Source organism: Sporothrix schenckii (genome assembly GCF_000961545.1).
Source record: "Sporothrix schenckii 1099-18 chromosome Unknown Cont43, whole genome shotgun sequence".
NCBI lineage: Eukaryota > Fungi > Ascomycota > Sordariomycetes > Ophiostomatales > Ophiostomataceae > Sporothrix > Sporothrix schenckii.
This window is the reverse complement of record NW_015971144.1, coordinates 118,245-133,153: the sequence shown is the minus strand read 5'-3', so window position 1 is coordinate 133,153 and position 14,909 is coordinate 118,245. Positions and strand designations below refer to the sequence as shown.

The window sequence follows — 14,909 nt, the reverse complement described above, 5'->3', positions numbered from 1 at the left end:
ATTCAAAGATACAAGCGTAGATGTCCAAGCCACACTTTCCCACACATACAACTTTGTTCCTACTTCTTCTCGCCCATGGCCATCGGCCGCACAAAGACGGTCGCAAAGGTGCCACGGATGTGCTCCTGCAGCCACGTCGGCATCGCCCGGATCAGCGTGCCCGAGGCGAACTTGGGCGGATAGAAAAGCTGGCCGCTGCGTCCTGCGAGCACCTGGTTCACGACGCCAATGGCCACCGTGTTCGCGTCCAGCAGCCCGCCCTGGAACCGCGCGGAGTTGGTCGCGTCCGAGTCGGTCGCGGCCGCGCCCAGCAGCGGCGTCTTGACAAAGTGCGGATGGACAATGGTGGTGCGGATCTCGGGCGCTCTGTACCGGTGCTTGAGCTCCTGCGTCAGGCCCTCGTGGAACGCCAGCAGCCCGGCCTTGGTGCAGCTGTAGTCGACGTTGCTGGCAATCGTCACAAAGCTGGCCATGCTGGCCACGTTGACAATGTGCCCGTGCTTCTTGCGGATCATGCTCGGCAAAAACTCGCGCGTGATGCGGATCGGCGCAATGGCGTTGATGGCAAACACCAGCCGCATCTGGTCGTTGGTCGCCTCCAGCAGCGACAGCCCGTGGCCGATGCCCGCGTTGTTGATGACCACCGTCGGCTCGCCCACCTCGCGCCGGATCCGCGCCGCCAGCGTTTCCAGCTCGCTGTCCGGCGCCGTCAGATCAAACTCGTAGAAGTGCACGCCCTGGTCTGGCCCCGGGAACGGGCCGTCGACGCCGCTCTCGAGCGGCCGCTGCCGGTCCAGCACGACCAGTTTGACACCGCGCCGCGCAAATTCCTGTACCATGATCCGCCCAATGCCGCTGCTGCCGCCCGTGATCAGCACAATCTCCTTGGACCAGTCAGACCATTCCGGCGCTGTGCTGGCCAACGGTGTGCTGGCAAATAGGGTGTTGCCCAGGCTGTAGTTGCTCGCCAGCCGGTTGACGCACGGGATGGTGGCCAGCCCCAGAACGACGGCCGCCGTCGTAGCCAGCGTCGAGCGGCCGGACGGCGAGTTGGCTGCCTGCACAGCATCGGCCGCGACCCGTTTGATGATGTCGAAATTCAGACCAGCCATGTTGTGCCGAGCCAAGGTATGAGGGTATTTAGATAACAATCGTGGAGTTTTTAAGATGGAAGATGTCGGGGGAGTCCAGGTGTTGAAACTTTCCTGGTTGTCCCGGGAAGATACACCGACAAAATGGCGCCCATGGGACTTCCCCACAGCTGAAGGATTCCCAACATCAAACAAGATAAGGGAGAACTTCCTTCGGGGTGGGTGAGAAATGGGAACGAGCAAATGCGAGGTAACATCACCTTCACATGCTTTTGCTGTGTGTGGTTGCCGGACACGTGATTTGAACTTTCCCAAAACGGGTCCCAAAAAGAGGGGGAGGAGGAGAGTAAACGATGGCGGCGAGGAAAACGTGGGTAATGCACACTCAAAACCGGTCGGGATTCCTGTCTTGTTCAACATGCAATTACACGTTCGGTACCAAAAATAACATACACAAAGCTGGGGAAAGATCCTCAAGGCAAACCGAGAACAACTTCGAGGGCATTCGCAGCGAGTCGCCCTTTCCCCGCGTTTGTGCCTTCCCGAGGAATTTTGGTGGTGCCGTTTGCTCCTTTTATATTAGCGTCAGAAGGTTGGGCTCTTTCTTGGGCGAGAACTTGCCGGCCAGGCCAGGCCATCTCAATCCAGCCCTGTGCCGGATTTTGTTGAGAAGGTGCGATCTCAGAGGTCTTTGCAGTTGCCGCGGAAAGTCAAGAATAAGAAAGCACTATAAATAACAGAGCTACTGTTCTCTACAGGACGATGAAGAAGGAGAATAAGCAGGACGAACAAACAAAAGCGACTCCGACGACGTACACCATCATACCTGTGTTGTGTTTGCCCAAGCTTGTGCGCAAAGCTCTCATCTTCCTTCTTCCTGTGTTTGACCGTCGGCTTCCATTTGAACTCGTTGCACCCGCGGAAGTCTTTTATTGGAAGTCGGACTCGTATTATATTGATTGTCTTTGTATTGCTTTCAGAGCAACTGGAACGACTGGATTAAACACGACCGCCAATCCCTTCATGGCACAGGACAGAGAGGACCAACACAACTCTGCCAGCTGATCTTTTCCCCCGGCGGCTTTAGTTTCATTTGGCCTCCAGTTCCGTGTGAGGCGACACCTTCTCCAGCACCATGTTGCCTCAGCCTTGTGGACTGTCTCAAACCTCACGTCATATCGTATCTATCATGGAATGTCGCCTGTCTACGTCGTGCATCGTCGATCACTTGGCGGACTGCTGACACAAACTATGCCCGAAATCCGAAGCGAGTCGGACATCGGTCTTTTGCCATAAGCGCCGTCAGACGCTAAAACCCAGGAACCAGAGCCTCCAGGAGCGACATGCACAACGGATCAGGCACAGGGTCAGACAGGCCCAACAACGGTTCGACAATAATAAGACCGGGCCAATAGTTGCGCGACGTGGCCGTGGAAGGGACCTGGCAACAACGCACTGGGCACTTGTTGAGGGGCATAGAGATGTAACAGCCCGATGCATGTCGTATCTTTTGTTGAGATGGACTGGACGAGCAGGTCATTGGGAGAGGGGCACAATACCAAGAGACCTGTAAAATCAGACGTGCCGGCAGATTGTAGACCGGCAACGGGTACACAATGCCGCCGCTCGTACTTTGAACAGGGACAAAAGCTGCAAAAAGGTACGCAAACGGACAGGCATCCAAGACTCCTCAACGCAGGGCCTTCCAAACCCGCCAAGACAAGGACTTCAGCTGTACTGGGACAGACGGGGCAGGCTGGCTACTTAAATGTCGGTGGCAGCATCTCCCCGCCAAGACCAGTTCCTTCGTTCCCCCCCTTCCCAATTGCCTCGCTTTCTTTTCTTTCTATTTTTTACCTCGACACCAAGAAGAGACCCAAAGACCCTGTCGTTTAATACGAAAGTACTTCCTTGTAAACAGGGCCAAGCCGCCAGTGCACGTCGCCCACCATGTCGTCTGCTCCACAGGAAACGACCTTTAGGAAGTACAACGCCAAGCAGGGCGAGCACTATGCCAATGCGCGCCCAGACTACCACCCGTCCGTCTACGACTTCGTCACCACCACTCACAAAGCCACCGGCGGCCAGTTTGACATCCTCGTCGACCTCGGCTGCGGGCCGGGCAACGTCGCTCGCTACCTGGCCCCGCAGTTCGCTCACGCCTATGGCATCGACCCGGCCCCGGGCATGCTTGCCACCGCCAAAGAGCTCGGCGGCACATCGGCGTCCGGCGAGCCCATTCACTATGGCCAGGGCGGGGCCAACGACTTTGGCGCGGCGGGCGGCGATGCCGATGTGGCCTTGGAGGACGGCACCGTGGACCTCGTCGCGGTCGGCAACGCCGCCCACTGGTTCGACATGCAGCAGTTTTGGAAGCGTGCGGCCCAGGTCCTGAAACCGGGCGGCTCGGTGGCCCTCTGGACCACCGGCGATCTGCGTATACATCCCGATACGCCCGCTGCCGACGCCGTCCAGGCCGCCATCGACCACCTCCACGACAGCGAACTCAAGCCCTACTTCAAAGAGGGCAACTACCTTGTGCTCAACCAGTACCGGGACCTGCTGATGCCGTGGACCGTGCCCGAGCCCGTCGCGGGCTTTCCCCAGAGCGAGCTTGTGCGCCGCGACTGGACCATATCGGAGCGCTTCATGACTGCGGCCGACGTGCCCGTCAACATGGACGTCCTCGAGAAGGTCATGTCCACCAGCAGCATCTACACGCGCTGGGCTGAGGCGAACCCGGACCGGCTCGAAGGCGAGGACAACGTCCTGCGCAAGCTACGCCGCGAGGTCGAGCGTCTCATCCAGGCAACGGGCGTGGAGAAGGGCAAGGAGACCGTCCGCGGCGTGGCACTCGGCGTCGTGCTCATCGTCAAAAAGGCGGCGGCGTAGTCCGATCTAAGCAAATGAATAAAGGATGAAAGAATGCGTCGGAAGGAATACGTGGCCAGCAAGCAGCAAGCATAGCAAAAGACAGAAGTGACAACTCGTCTAGGTTTATTAATGTAATGGAGGTAGATTGGTGGACTGTTTTTGTGTGTTTTTTCTCAGATACATAACAAATCATAAAAACTGGGATCCTTCTCGTTCCTTCCATACATCCATCCATAAGTGGCTTTTTATTCTTTTTTGTCGTTTTGTGAATTTTTGTGTTTCCGGCCTGTAGTACACCCCCGCTGGCCAAGTCATATCCATGGTATCCGTAATCCTATCCGTGATAACGCCATATCGACGACAAGCATACTGGAAGAAGTGGACCACAGCTGATAGCTCGTGGCTCACAAAGACCTCGCAGGCATCCAGGTCGAAGAATGGTTGGTGAAAGCGAAACAAAAATAAAATGTGCAGGTAAAATACCCTCTGCCAGACTGCAATCAGATTGAATGTAAAACATGCCAGACCATAGACAAAAACAATATGTCGTGTGCAACGAGCGTCCTTGGACGCGTCGAACAAGGCTGCGCTTGTAAATCCAAGTGCTCGCAAGCCGCCGTCCGGGTGGTTCACTTCGGTGTTGTTTACTCGAGGTGAACTTCAACCTCAACAGGGAGTCCACCTCCGCCGCGGGTCGCGTTGAGCCCAGTCTCCTCGAGAGTCATGTTGAAGCTTGTCTTAGACTTGGTGTCATTCAGCTGCAGCGGACTCGCCTAGAGTTTGCCGGTAACGCGATGATACCAGGACTGGTCCGAGCAGGTGTCGGTATTGCCAAAGTGGCAGCTGGGAGGATAAATTAGAGGGCAGTGGCGACAAGTAAAGACCAGTGTGTGATGTGGGAAGGGAAGTTTTTCAAAACAGAGAATAAAAACGGGTTAAGGAAGGAACTGTACCATGTGAACGTAGAGACGTTAACCTTCTCATGCATTTCCATCAAGTCTTTGAACACTGCGTCATTCGGCTCAAAGGACGCAATAGGGTCATTTTTATCGCCTTTGGCACGCTTGCCGTCCTGGCTGGTATTGGCGCTGGCCACAGCCGTAGCAGCCGGGATAGTTGAGAGCAGCAAAGCGCTGCAAAGCTTCTTCTGGAGGTTGGCGTGCATGGTGACGAAGAAGTATCGTGGGAGCAAAGGTAAAAGGAGGGAGAGCTAAGAAGAAACAAGCTAGACTGCCGACAACATCGTCAGTCAAATGGGCAAATGCAAGGGCTGGGCGAGAAGACATATCCGCGCTTACCGTGGACTTCTCTATGGTGTATCCTTGTGACAAAGAAGGGACGCTGAGAAAGTGACGGAGCAGTTCAGATCTTCTTCAAACGAGCTTTAGTGTGCTGGTAAGCAAGTGGTTGTGAGCGAGTGTAGGTGTGTGGAGGGAGCGTGTGTAGAAGCGGTTGAAAATAAAAAAAGGGAAGAAGAAAGAGGAGGAAGCGAAGGAGAGAGAGAGAAGCAGACGAAGGGGATTAAAATAGGAAAGAGAAGAAGGAGAGACGTGGGAGACGAGAAGGACAAAAAGGGAAAGAGCAGATAAACACAACGAGAGAGTGCCATGTCGCATTTGCCACACAGGGTTTCTTTTATTCCAGCTCTTTCCTATATTGGCATTTGTCTGTTTGCTTCCCCGCGTCCGATATTTCCCTTGGCGATTTCTTACCTCTGCTGCGTCGTTATCAGGAAGGAGAAAGAGGAGGTCAGCTGGTTGCTATTTCCTAATTGGAACATACAAGAGGTCTTCGCCAGGTACGGAAGGAGCAACCACGTACGACAGTAATCAGGTACATTGGGGCCAAAGCAACAGTGACTATCAATTAAAAGGCTGTCAAAGGACTACACTATATCACCATATTCTTATTGTTTTTAGGAGCTCATCCAGCAGCGGAGAATGGCAGAACATGATCCATATAAACCTCTTTCCACCATCCTCATACCCCTTTTGCACGGCACCTGCCGCTGCCAAGTAAATCTTTTCCTCTGTTGCTTCCCTTCTGGTTTCCATGGGGGTTGTGGACGACATTCACTAAGCTACTGTACCTGCATCGAGAGGAAGGAACGGCCGGCCATCTGAACCGGTCTGGTGCCCACACCACCTTCCCCATGCCACAGATCTCCCCATTTTGGCCTTCCTCCCAATAGCTTGTCAGCAGGTCGTGTCCCTTCCAAGCTGATTGGTCTCAGTTAAGCTACAGAATGAGTCTGTCGTCACAGATGTGCCTGGCCAAAGTGAATTCCATAACAGGGTCCCGATTAACTTCCACGAATGTCATATGACAGCCCCCGGCTGCCGGCATGACGTGATGTGAGGCGAGAAAGCCAACTGCATCCATACCACCATCCTTGGGGGGCTTACCGTTGCTAACAAATAAATCCGTTGCTTCCCAGAGACCACGCCTATTCCTTGCCATCCTCTGACGAAAACGGGTCCATTGGCATATAGCCGTCTTCCAAGCTCTGCCACAGCTGCTGCGATACACGGCGCACGACCAACGTCAAGTCCTTCCCAGCCATCCACGACCCGTTTTCGAGAACAGCATCCAACTGCGACTCCCAGGCACCCTTCTGCACGTACGGACTCGAGGGCTTGTACCAGTGCCAAACATACTTCTTTGCACTGTCTGCAAACAGATCGTCAGAGGCCAGGGTCTGCACAGGGAACGTCCAGAGCTGCACCAACTGCCCTCTTGCTGCCATCCTTTGGCGAGCCAAACGCTGTCGCAAGCGTTGAAGCAGGTCCAGTAGCGATGGCGCCGTGCCGGACGATGCAGCGGCAGAGTCTCTGCGGGTGTCCTCGTCGTCGCAGAAGTCGTAGTCATTGTCTTGTGCCTCATCGACTAGGAGGTCGGCGATGGACGTTGCAGTGACCGGCAGACGAATGGTGCCCAAGTCTAGGTAGCCCTTCACGGCCGCCAGTACCGACCCAGGGTCTTTGACGAGAAAGGTCGCCGATGGCGACGGTGTTGACATTGTTGGCTCTGGCGACGGCGGCCATGACGTAGGGGAGGGCTGGAGGCAAGTCCAGTCGTACAGCGTGACGTGCACCGGTTGGGCTTCAGCGTCGACGTCGGCCGCGACCAGGATCTCATGACAGTGCGCATAGGTCTCGTGCTCTTTCTTCAGGAATTCGAGATGACGCGCTGCATTCTGGCGGCGTCTCGTCTCGGCATCAAAAGCTCGGTCGGTGTGAAGTGAAGTGACTCTCGACGCACTCTCATCCTCCAGGGGCGAAAAGGTATCGTCTCGCGACATATCCGTGAACAATTAGTGGGTTAGAGTCCGCTTCGCCAACATGTCCTGACGCGAGCGCTGATGATAATAGTGATGTTTTCAAAGCGGCATGCAACTGGGAATACGTCGCAGCACATGAACTTATCGACCAGGTTGGCAAATCACGTGGAGAAGGTTTGCTTGGTTGCCTGGAAGGCACTCCAAATCAGCAAAACACAGAAGAACGAATGCCACCAAATACTTGGAACGCAGTAGCTGGACGAATGAAATTCGACAGACAAAAAAAAAAAAAATAAAACAGAAAGAAAGCCCCGAAGAAATCACAGAGAGAGAGAACTGAAAAAGTAATGGAGCAACTGGAATTCACACTGCATAAAGAGACGACGGCGAAGAAACTTTGTTTTGATTCGCATTGGTAGTAATTGCACAACGCGGGTGACGGCAATGGTCGATTGTTAGTACCGGTAGGAGCTGACGAACCACGGCTTACTCCATTATCCTGTACAGAATCATCGGTTTGCAGAAAGCGGTGTATCACGCACTCAGAGGCTTCAGGTCGTCGATCGGGCTCATTTGCGATCATTTGGATGGCGAGGTTTAATTCGAGGGAGATGGGCAGGTTTCCAGCTGTGTGCATGTCGACTCACTTGTGTACCCTGAGAAGAATGTCCCCCGATCCCTACGACCGCAAACCGGATGAAGGCCCGGTCGACTCCTGGCTCGGTAGTGTCAAGTCGCCGGAAGAGGATAGGAATATGGATCCGTTTCCCCAAGAACAACACAGGCCGTGGTGGCGCACAACAAGCGGAAGCAGATAACGCGGCCTTTGGAAACCCGAAGCACCCAACACGTCCAGTGTCCGAACCAAAAGGACGCGTGAGAAAAAGCCCACGGCTTGCAACACATCCACCAAAAGGCAGCAGACAAACGTGCGAGTGGACTAGGAGAAGGGACTACACCAGACTCGAAGAACGTAAGAGGGATACGTGTTCAAATATTCGAATTGTCAATTAAATGTTTTTTTATATTGAGTATTTTCAATGCGGTTTATTTGTTTAATTATTTTCATTCTTGTTAATTCTAAAGAAATAAAATGGAAATGACTGACTTGGATCCTACTCCTTACAGACGTCGACTCTGGCCGGTTCGGAGTTGAACAAGCGAACCGATCTTCCGCGACTAGCCCCAGACATTTCCACCATCACCCCCATGACACTCTAGCGTTGTGCCCAGCAGCGCACTCTCTCTTCTCCACAGCCGCTCCACTTTCTCCTCTCGTGTAAGTGAAGCTTCATCCAAATTTCACCTGCAACGGCCGTGATCAGCTGCTAGCGTTTGGTTTAGGAACCGATCGAGTTTATGACATTTTAAATAATGAAGGAGCAGATCGAATAAATAGAACAAAATTGAGCAATACCCAGAATACAACTAATAGATATTGTCTCTCAAGGGCTGTACGAGTCGAATCAAGTTCATGAAAAGTCCCATCTACTTAGCCTCACCACATTTAATCGACACATTTGCCCAGCATGGCATTCCCAATCAGCTACCCCGTCGTCGACGGGCCTGGCCGCCTCACCGAGATCTGCACCTTCCGCAGGTCGGCTATTTCAGAGGAAGAGGCAAGAACACGCCCAGACATGTGCAACGACTGCTTGCGTGAAAATAAAAAAGGAAAGAGGGACGCACGCTGACAGGTCTTACCATCCTAGTTCTCCTCCATATACAGCGAGATTGCAACGTCCGTAGCCAAGTTCCCAATCTCTCGCCAGGGCATTGTGGGGGTTCAAACGGCCGACCGCCAGGTTGTGGCCATGCTCGCCGACTGGACCTCGGCCGCCGAGAAGGATCAGTTTGAGCCGGGTGAGCAGTACCAGTCCGTGAAGCCGAGCTTTGGCAAAATCATTGACGGCGCCAACCCGAGCTTTGCCTGCCACCATATCATCCTGCCCACTGGCTCCGACAAGACGCCACATGCGGCTTCCTACATTGTCTCGCACGCGACCGTGCCCCAGGCCGACCAGGCCGCTGCAGCCACGGCCTACGCCGAGTTTGTCAAGTCGCCGGCTCACTTTGACTTTCTTGCTGTGGCCCCCGCGCGCGAGGATGCCAATGTGCTCGTGACGCTGACGGGCCACAAGGATGCAGCGACAGCGGCGGCGTTCCGGCAGTCGGATGTGTACAAAAAGCTGCAGGCCACGGTGGCCAAGGTGGCGACGGCCACAAGCAGCTACGACGTTGAGTATCGGTCGTCAGATGTGTACTAAAGTCAATTACGAAAAATTGGAACTGTGACAAAATCCCCAACGCCAGCAAAAGCCTATTAACGCACCGACGCAGACACACACAGAGAGTTTGGTAGGGAGTTGGAGAGGGAGAGACCATAACTATCTGATTTGATTTATGGATGACCATCGATTGAAATAGCGAGAGTGGTTACGTGTCTTTACACACGCTTTATAGACGGGACAGCTGGATACATAGCAATTGGGAAGAAGAGTTACATTTTTGTTGAGCAGGGGACAGCAACTGATTTGAATATGTGCTTGTGTTGCATGGAGGTGGAAACACGAAGTGCTTGGCAAAATGACAACCTGTCTCGATATTGACATTGCACAGAGTGGCAGCCGTAATGACACATTGCGGCACAATTTGGTCAACTATGTACATCCGCTTCTTTACACAGTATCCTTCTCCTCCATCTCGGTAACGACACCGGCCTCCTTGGACTCGCCAATGCTGTTGCTGCCGTTTTTGTCAATGGCTCGGGCCTCTGCGGCGTCACGCTGGGCTCGCAGGCGGTAGACCTCGCGCGTAAAGTGGCGCGTGCTGACCTTGTTCGCAAAGAGCATGTCCAAGTCCTCAAAGGAGAGGCCTTTGGTCTCGGGGATGTAGAAATATATCAAAATGCACAACGGCACACCGAACCCGGCAAAGACAAAGCCAACCTTGGCGCCCAGGTTACCGGCATCGGGGTTGATGAGGTACGGAGACACGAAGCCAATAAGCCAGCCGCTGACACCCTGCATGCAGCCCACAAGCGAAATGGTAATGGGGCGGAGTCGGGGCGTGGCCACCTCGGCGGCGACGGCAAGACCGACGGCGCCCACGGTCACCTGGTAAGCCAAGGCCCAGAGGAAAATGCACACGAGGGTGACCCAGAGGGCAGCGGCATTGTTGACGACGCCCATGATACCCATAAGGAACTCGATGACGGTCAGGGAAAAAATACCGACAATCATGAGCGGGCGGCGGCCAACGACCTCGATGAGCGGGAAGGCGGAGGCGTTGCTCAGGAACATGACGACGTAGAGTACGACCGACACAGTAAAGTAGTTTTGGATGTGCAAGAGCGACAAGAAGTAGGTAATGTAGCCGAGCACAAAAGCAGCGCCAATAAACTGCTGGGTGGCGGGCGGGATGAGGGAGATGAGGGTGCGCTTGAGGTTGGTGCCCTGGAAGCACTGCTGGATGAGTGGGCCTTGGGCGCGTGTAAGACGCTTGGCAGACTCGTCTTCGTCAACGAGGCGCTGGATGCGGGCGAGCTCGGCCGTCAGGAGGGCCGGATTGCTGCTGCCGTAGATGCGGCGCAACTGCTTCTCAGCGGCGGCAGCGTCCTTTCTTTTCGACAGGAGAAAGTAGGGCGACTCGGGAAAGAAGGGATAGCCTATAATGAGGAAGAAGACGTATGTGAACTGCAAGACGATAAGCGACTCATACGACCACTTGCCCTCGATGTGCTGTGTTCCGTAGGCGATCAATCTGAGGTGTGTGGTTGATTAGTGTCCGGTCATGGACGTTTGCGGGATGGAAGCCGTGCATAACTCACGAGAGAATAAACTGTCCCAGAATGATGGAGCCGTTGATGAAGCACAAGAACAAGCCACGCAACTCAGGCCGCACGTTCTCACCGATCCACACGGGGCAGACGACGTAGACGACGCCAAATCCGACGGCATTGACAAGACGGCCGCCCAGGAAGAGGGTCCACTCGTGCGAGGCAATCTGCATGCCGATGCCGACGGACGTGAAGACAATGCCAAAGAAGATGGTGTGCTTGCGGCCGATGCGGTCCATGATCAAACTCGAGATAACAATGCCGACGATGTCGCCAACGGTCGAGATGGCCGACCAGGCAGACTGCACGCGGGCCGTGATGAGGTAACCCGAGGGTTCGGCCGCGTATGGCACGCCCATCAGCTGCTGGAACGAAGGAAAGGCTGTCAGGGTGCCGGCAAGAGAGAAGTCAAAGCCTAGGATGAATGGTTAGTGACATGGAGGATGCTTGTGTGCAAAACGATGAAATGACAAAGAGACCAGACACGAACCCAGCATCATCGACCCGATGGAAATGTAGAGCGACCACAATGTGAAACGCTTGAGCTTCATGATCATAGCCCACCGCTTCTCTGGATGGGACTCGGCCCAATCCCAGTCCGTGGCAGCCATGGTGGAGACGCAATGGAGAAAAATGTGACGATGACAAGTGGGAGATAAGGTAAATGTGACAATGCAAACAGATGCCAAATGCCAAAGGACGAACTGCAACGGGATGCCGATCCAGGGCGATGCAGGCGGATATATGTATATCTTGCGCTTCCAGGTGGGCAGGTAGACAACGCCCAGCACCCAACACAGAACCAACGTTTGCTCTTCGGGTGCATGCATCAGCGAATGTGTGTTCCCATGCCCCTTTCCCCCACGCCACGGACGTCGAAATGTCAACGTAAGACACTTGATTGGTGAACTGGGGCTCGAATTAAGCGATAATCCGGGGTATCGATATGGGAATGGCGAACGCGAATCTGGGGAAAGTAGAGCAATGCCGAGTTTGGGCACGCCGATCTGCGTCGACACAGCCATCCATCAAGAGAAGAGACCCAAAAGCTCATGCAAACCGTTGAGAGCCGTGGCCGGCAAACAGTGTGCGTGCCTCGACCTGCCCCATGTCTCCACAGGCCATTGCGCCAGCAGGACTAACGCGCATCCGAGCCGTGATCCGACGCCGAGAAGCCACGACGCGGGGCGGTGTAATGGGGTGTGTCGACTGGTGGGCGAGAAGCAAAATGACAAGACCCCAAAACGACTGTCAATTCTGTGTCTACATTGGAGCGATGAAAGAACTTGTTCTGCGGGTAATTAGTACCGACGCTAGACGTTGGTGCATTCCATCTGGGGAAAGCACGCCGTCAACAAGTCAAGTCTGGGGTAGTATGCTGCAGCTGGTATGGCTAGCGCACCTTCCCCATGTTTTGCATGATCGTTCCTTCTGCCATGTCTCTTTCTTGTTCGGGGAGTCGGGTGTGATAAAAAGGGAAGGCATCCGTGGTGGATCGCTTTCCTTTTCATCTGCATCCTTTCTCCAGTCCCATTTCACCATTCTAGGCACGGCATCCGACAGTCCGGCCACGGCATCCACATTCACCGTTCCGCCATGGGTCACGCGGCACAGACACCGGTTTCTGACTTTTCCGAGGCCTCATCGTTTTGCTGTGGCGGCGGTGGACCTAGGAAGCGTGTCCGCACCGAAAGCACTGGCAGTACCTTGAGCACACACGCAGAGTCTGCAGCACAAGCAGTCTGCAGACCAACCCACGGCAACCCACCCCCACCCACCATCCCCATATCCAACCCCACGGTGCAGACGAACTACCCCAAGAAGCGCGTGTCGGTAGCCTGCGAGGTGTGCCGAACACGCAAGACGCGCTGCGATGCCGGCCGGCCAGCGTGCTCGTTCTGTGCGCAGATCGGGGCCCAGTGCATCTACCGGACGGTCGAACCTCCCGAGGAGAAGAGGGCTGCAGCCGCAACGCGGAGAGACGTGAATGTGAGTGGCCATACCGCTGCGGCAGCAGACACCGGCGAAGTGCTTTCGCGTCTGCACCGCATCGAGGGTCTGCTGAACGAGATCCATAATCGACAAGAGGACAGCATCCAAGCCGCCGTGCACGTGCAGGCATCGACAAGTCCGTCAGCACGGATCGTTCCCCAGTCGACAGACACGGCCGCCACTGTCGTGACCACAGCTGACACCACCTATTCCCCCTCCTACGATCATGTGCCTCGCCTGCCGCTGCGGACCCAGCCCCGTGTCGGGAGCCTTTCCTTTGAGGGCATTGCACGCCTCGATGGCCACCCATGCCCGCCAGCCTTGATTCCCATGGCGCGCATCGGCAGCGACGATGACATTGAGACTGAGTTTCTGCAGGGCGAGGCGCTGATGGCAGGACCAGCGTCACCGTCGGCTGATGGGAGTGGAAACAGCGACGCCGGCACCGACGCCGACTTCGACATGCGCAACCTGCCAGCATGGTTGAATGTCACCCCGCGGCGGTGCTGGCAACTCCAGCAGATCTTCTACCGGGACGTGCTGCCATGGTGTCCCATCATCGATCAACAGGTATGCTCGGCGATGGTGACACGGACGGTCGAATCGCGCTTCCACCCGGACCACGTGGATACCAGTCTGACATTGCTGGTGCTGGCGCTGGGAGCATTTGCCGAGGGCCATCAGCACAGGGAAGACGACGCGCGGGTGTTTCCCGGTCGGGCCTACTTTCGGGCAGCATGTGCCCTCGTCGACAGCCCACGGCAAGCCGCATTCCGCAACACGGTGGCGCATGTGCAGTGCCATATTATGATGGCGTTCTACTTGCTGTATGCGATCCGGCCCATACAGGCGTTTGAACTCATTCGACGGGCCTCTGAAAAGGTGATTCTATTGTTGCAGCGGCCACGACGAAGCAGCCACCCCGTTGCGGGCATGCTCGACACACTCCCGGACACCACAGCCGACCCCAGTTACCAGGCACTCTGCCGCAGCTATTGGGCCTGCTATCTAATCGAACACGAGCTACAGGCGTATGTGTCATACAGCGCCAATTTGTTGCGAGACTTTGAGGACGTGGTGCCGCTCCCGATGAGCGACTATGAGGAGCCCGGCATCTACTGGTTTTTGTCCGAGATTGCTTTGCGGCGGATCTTTGCCAGACAACGGGGCGGCCGTGGGTGGAACGGACATACGCTGTTTGAGCCTGTAGTGGCCGGCGAGATTGCGCTGCAGATGGCACAGTGGCACAGCAACCTGCCGGCACCAGTTAAGTTTGACCTGGACGAAGTAGCGAGTTCAGAGGCGACGGGCCACGGCAACACGCCTCTTGGGACAGGCACTGGATCTGGAATGGGACTGGGAATGGGGCTGGGAATGGGACCGGGCGTGGACACGATGGATGTGCGGCCGCTGCTCGACCCGATCAAGGTGTTTCTGCGGGCGCAGTACTACGCAGTGCACGCGGCCCTGTACTGGCAGTACGTGGTGCAGATGCTGTCCCAGCAGCAGCACGGACAGAGCGACCAGCGGACAGTGGAAGCGGCGGCACTGTCACTGCGGTACTCGGTGGTGCACGTTTTTGCGGTCGAGTCGCTGCTCCAGGGGCGGCATTTGTTGCTGGTGCCAAACTTGGTAGGGCTCTTGTGCAACGCATGCTTTTTGCTGTGCTCGTATGCAGAGCCGGGTCTCGAAGCCATCCAGCACCCGCGGGCGCGCGAGGCGATTGTGATGGCGGTCCGGTGCATCCAGGCTTGGCAGGCAAACCCGGTGGTGCAGACGTATGTGACCAAGGTGGAACAGTTAATGGCATTAAAAGGAATTGCGTTGGCGTGAG

At 55.4% G+C, this 14,909-nt stretch overlaps 7 protein-coding genes across 7 annotated transcripts; 3 read left to right on the top strand and 4 right to left on the bottom strand.

Annotated features, from left to right (window-relative positions):
- Positions 1-59: 59 nt before the first annotated feature.
- On the bottom strand, positions 60-1,112 carry SPSK_02629 (short-chain dehydrogenase/reductase 2; the record flags this gene model as incomplete). Its single annotated transcript, XM_016729497.1, has 1 exon — positions 60-1,112. The coding sequence occupies one exon, from the start codon at positions 1,110-1,112 to the stop codon at positions 60-62; it is 1,053 nt and encodes a 350-aa protein (XP_016588780.1).
- Positions 1,113-3,041: 1,929 nt separating this feature from the next.
- On the top strand, positions 3,042-3,983 carry SPSK_02666 (uncharacterized protein; the record flags this gene model as incomplete). Its single annotated transcript, XM_016729534.1, has 1 exon — positions 3,042-3,983. The coding sequence occupies one exon, from the start codon at positions 3,042-3,044 to the stop codon at positions 3,981-3,983; it is 942 nt and encodes a 313-aa protein (XP_016588779.1).
- Positions 3,984-4,609: 626 nt separating this feature from the next.
- Positions 4,610-5,130, bottom strand: SPSK_02792 (uncharacterized protein; the record flags this gene model as incomplete). Its single annotated transcript, XM_016729657.1, has 2 exons — positions 4,610-4,738; positions 4,942-5,130. The coding sequence occupies 2 exons, from the start codon at positions 5,128-5,130 to the stop codon at positions 4,610-4,612; spliced, it is 318 nt and encodes a 105-aa protein (XP_016588778.1).
- A 1,281-nt stretch (positions 5,131-6,411) lies between these two features.
- Positions 6,412-7,266, bottom strand: SPSK_02702 (uncharacterized protein; the record flags this gene model as incomplete). Its single annotated transcript, XM_016729569.1, has 1 exon — positions 6,412-7,266. The coding sequence occupies one exon, from the start codon at positions 7,264-7,266 to the stop codon at positions 6,412-6,414; it is 855 nt and encodes a 284-aa protein (XP_016588777.1).
- Positions 7,267-8,774: 1,508 nt separating this feature from the next.
- Positions 8,775-9,512, top strand: SPSK_02738 (uncharacterized protein; the record flags this gene model as incomplete). Its single annotated transcript, XM_016729605.1, has 2 exons — positions 8,775-8,845; positions 8,975-9,512. The coding sequence occupies 2 exons, from the start codon at positions 8,775-8,777 to the stop codon at positions 9,510-9,512; spliced, it is 609 nt and encodes a 202-aa protein (XP_016588776.1).
- Positions 9,513-9,923: 411 nt separating this feature from the next.
- On the bottom strand, positions 9,924-11,694 carry SPSK_02387 (MFS transporter; the record flags this gene model as incomplete). Its single annotated transcript, XM_016729259.1, has 3 exons — positions 9,924-11,007; positions 11,075-11,498; positions 11,574-11,694. 3 exons carry the CDS (start codon positions 11,692-11,694, stop codon positions 9,924-9,926), a joined length of 1,629 nt encoding a protein of 542 aa, XP_016588775.1.
- A 985-nt stretch (positions 11,695-12,679) lies between these two features.
- On the top strand, positions 12,680-14,908 carry SPSK_02284 (uncharacterized protein; the record flags this gene model as incomplete). Its single annotated transcript, XM_016729156.1, has 1 exon — positions 12,680-14,908. The coding sequence occupies one exon, from the start codon at positions 12,680-12,682 to the stop codon at positions 14,906-14,908; it is 2,229 nt and encodes a 742-aa protein (XP_016588774.1).
- Between the last annotated feature and the right edge of the window lies 1 nt (position 14,909).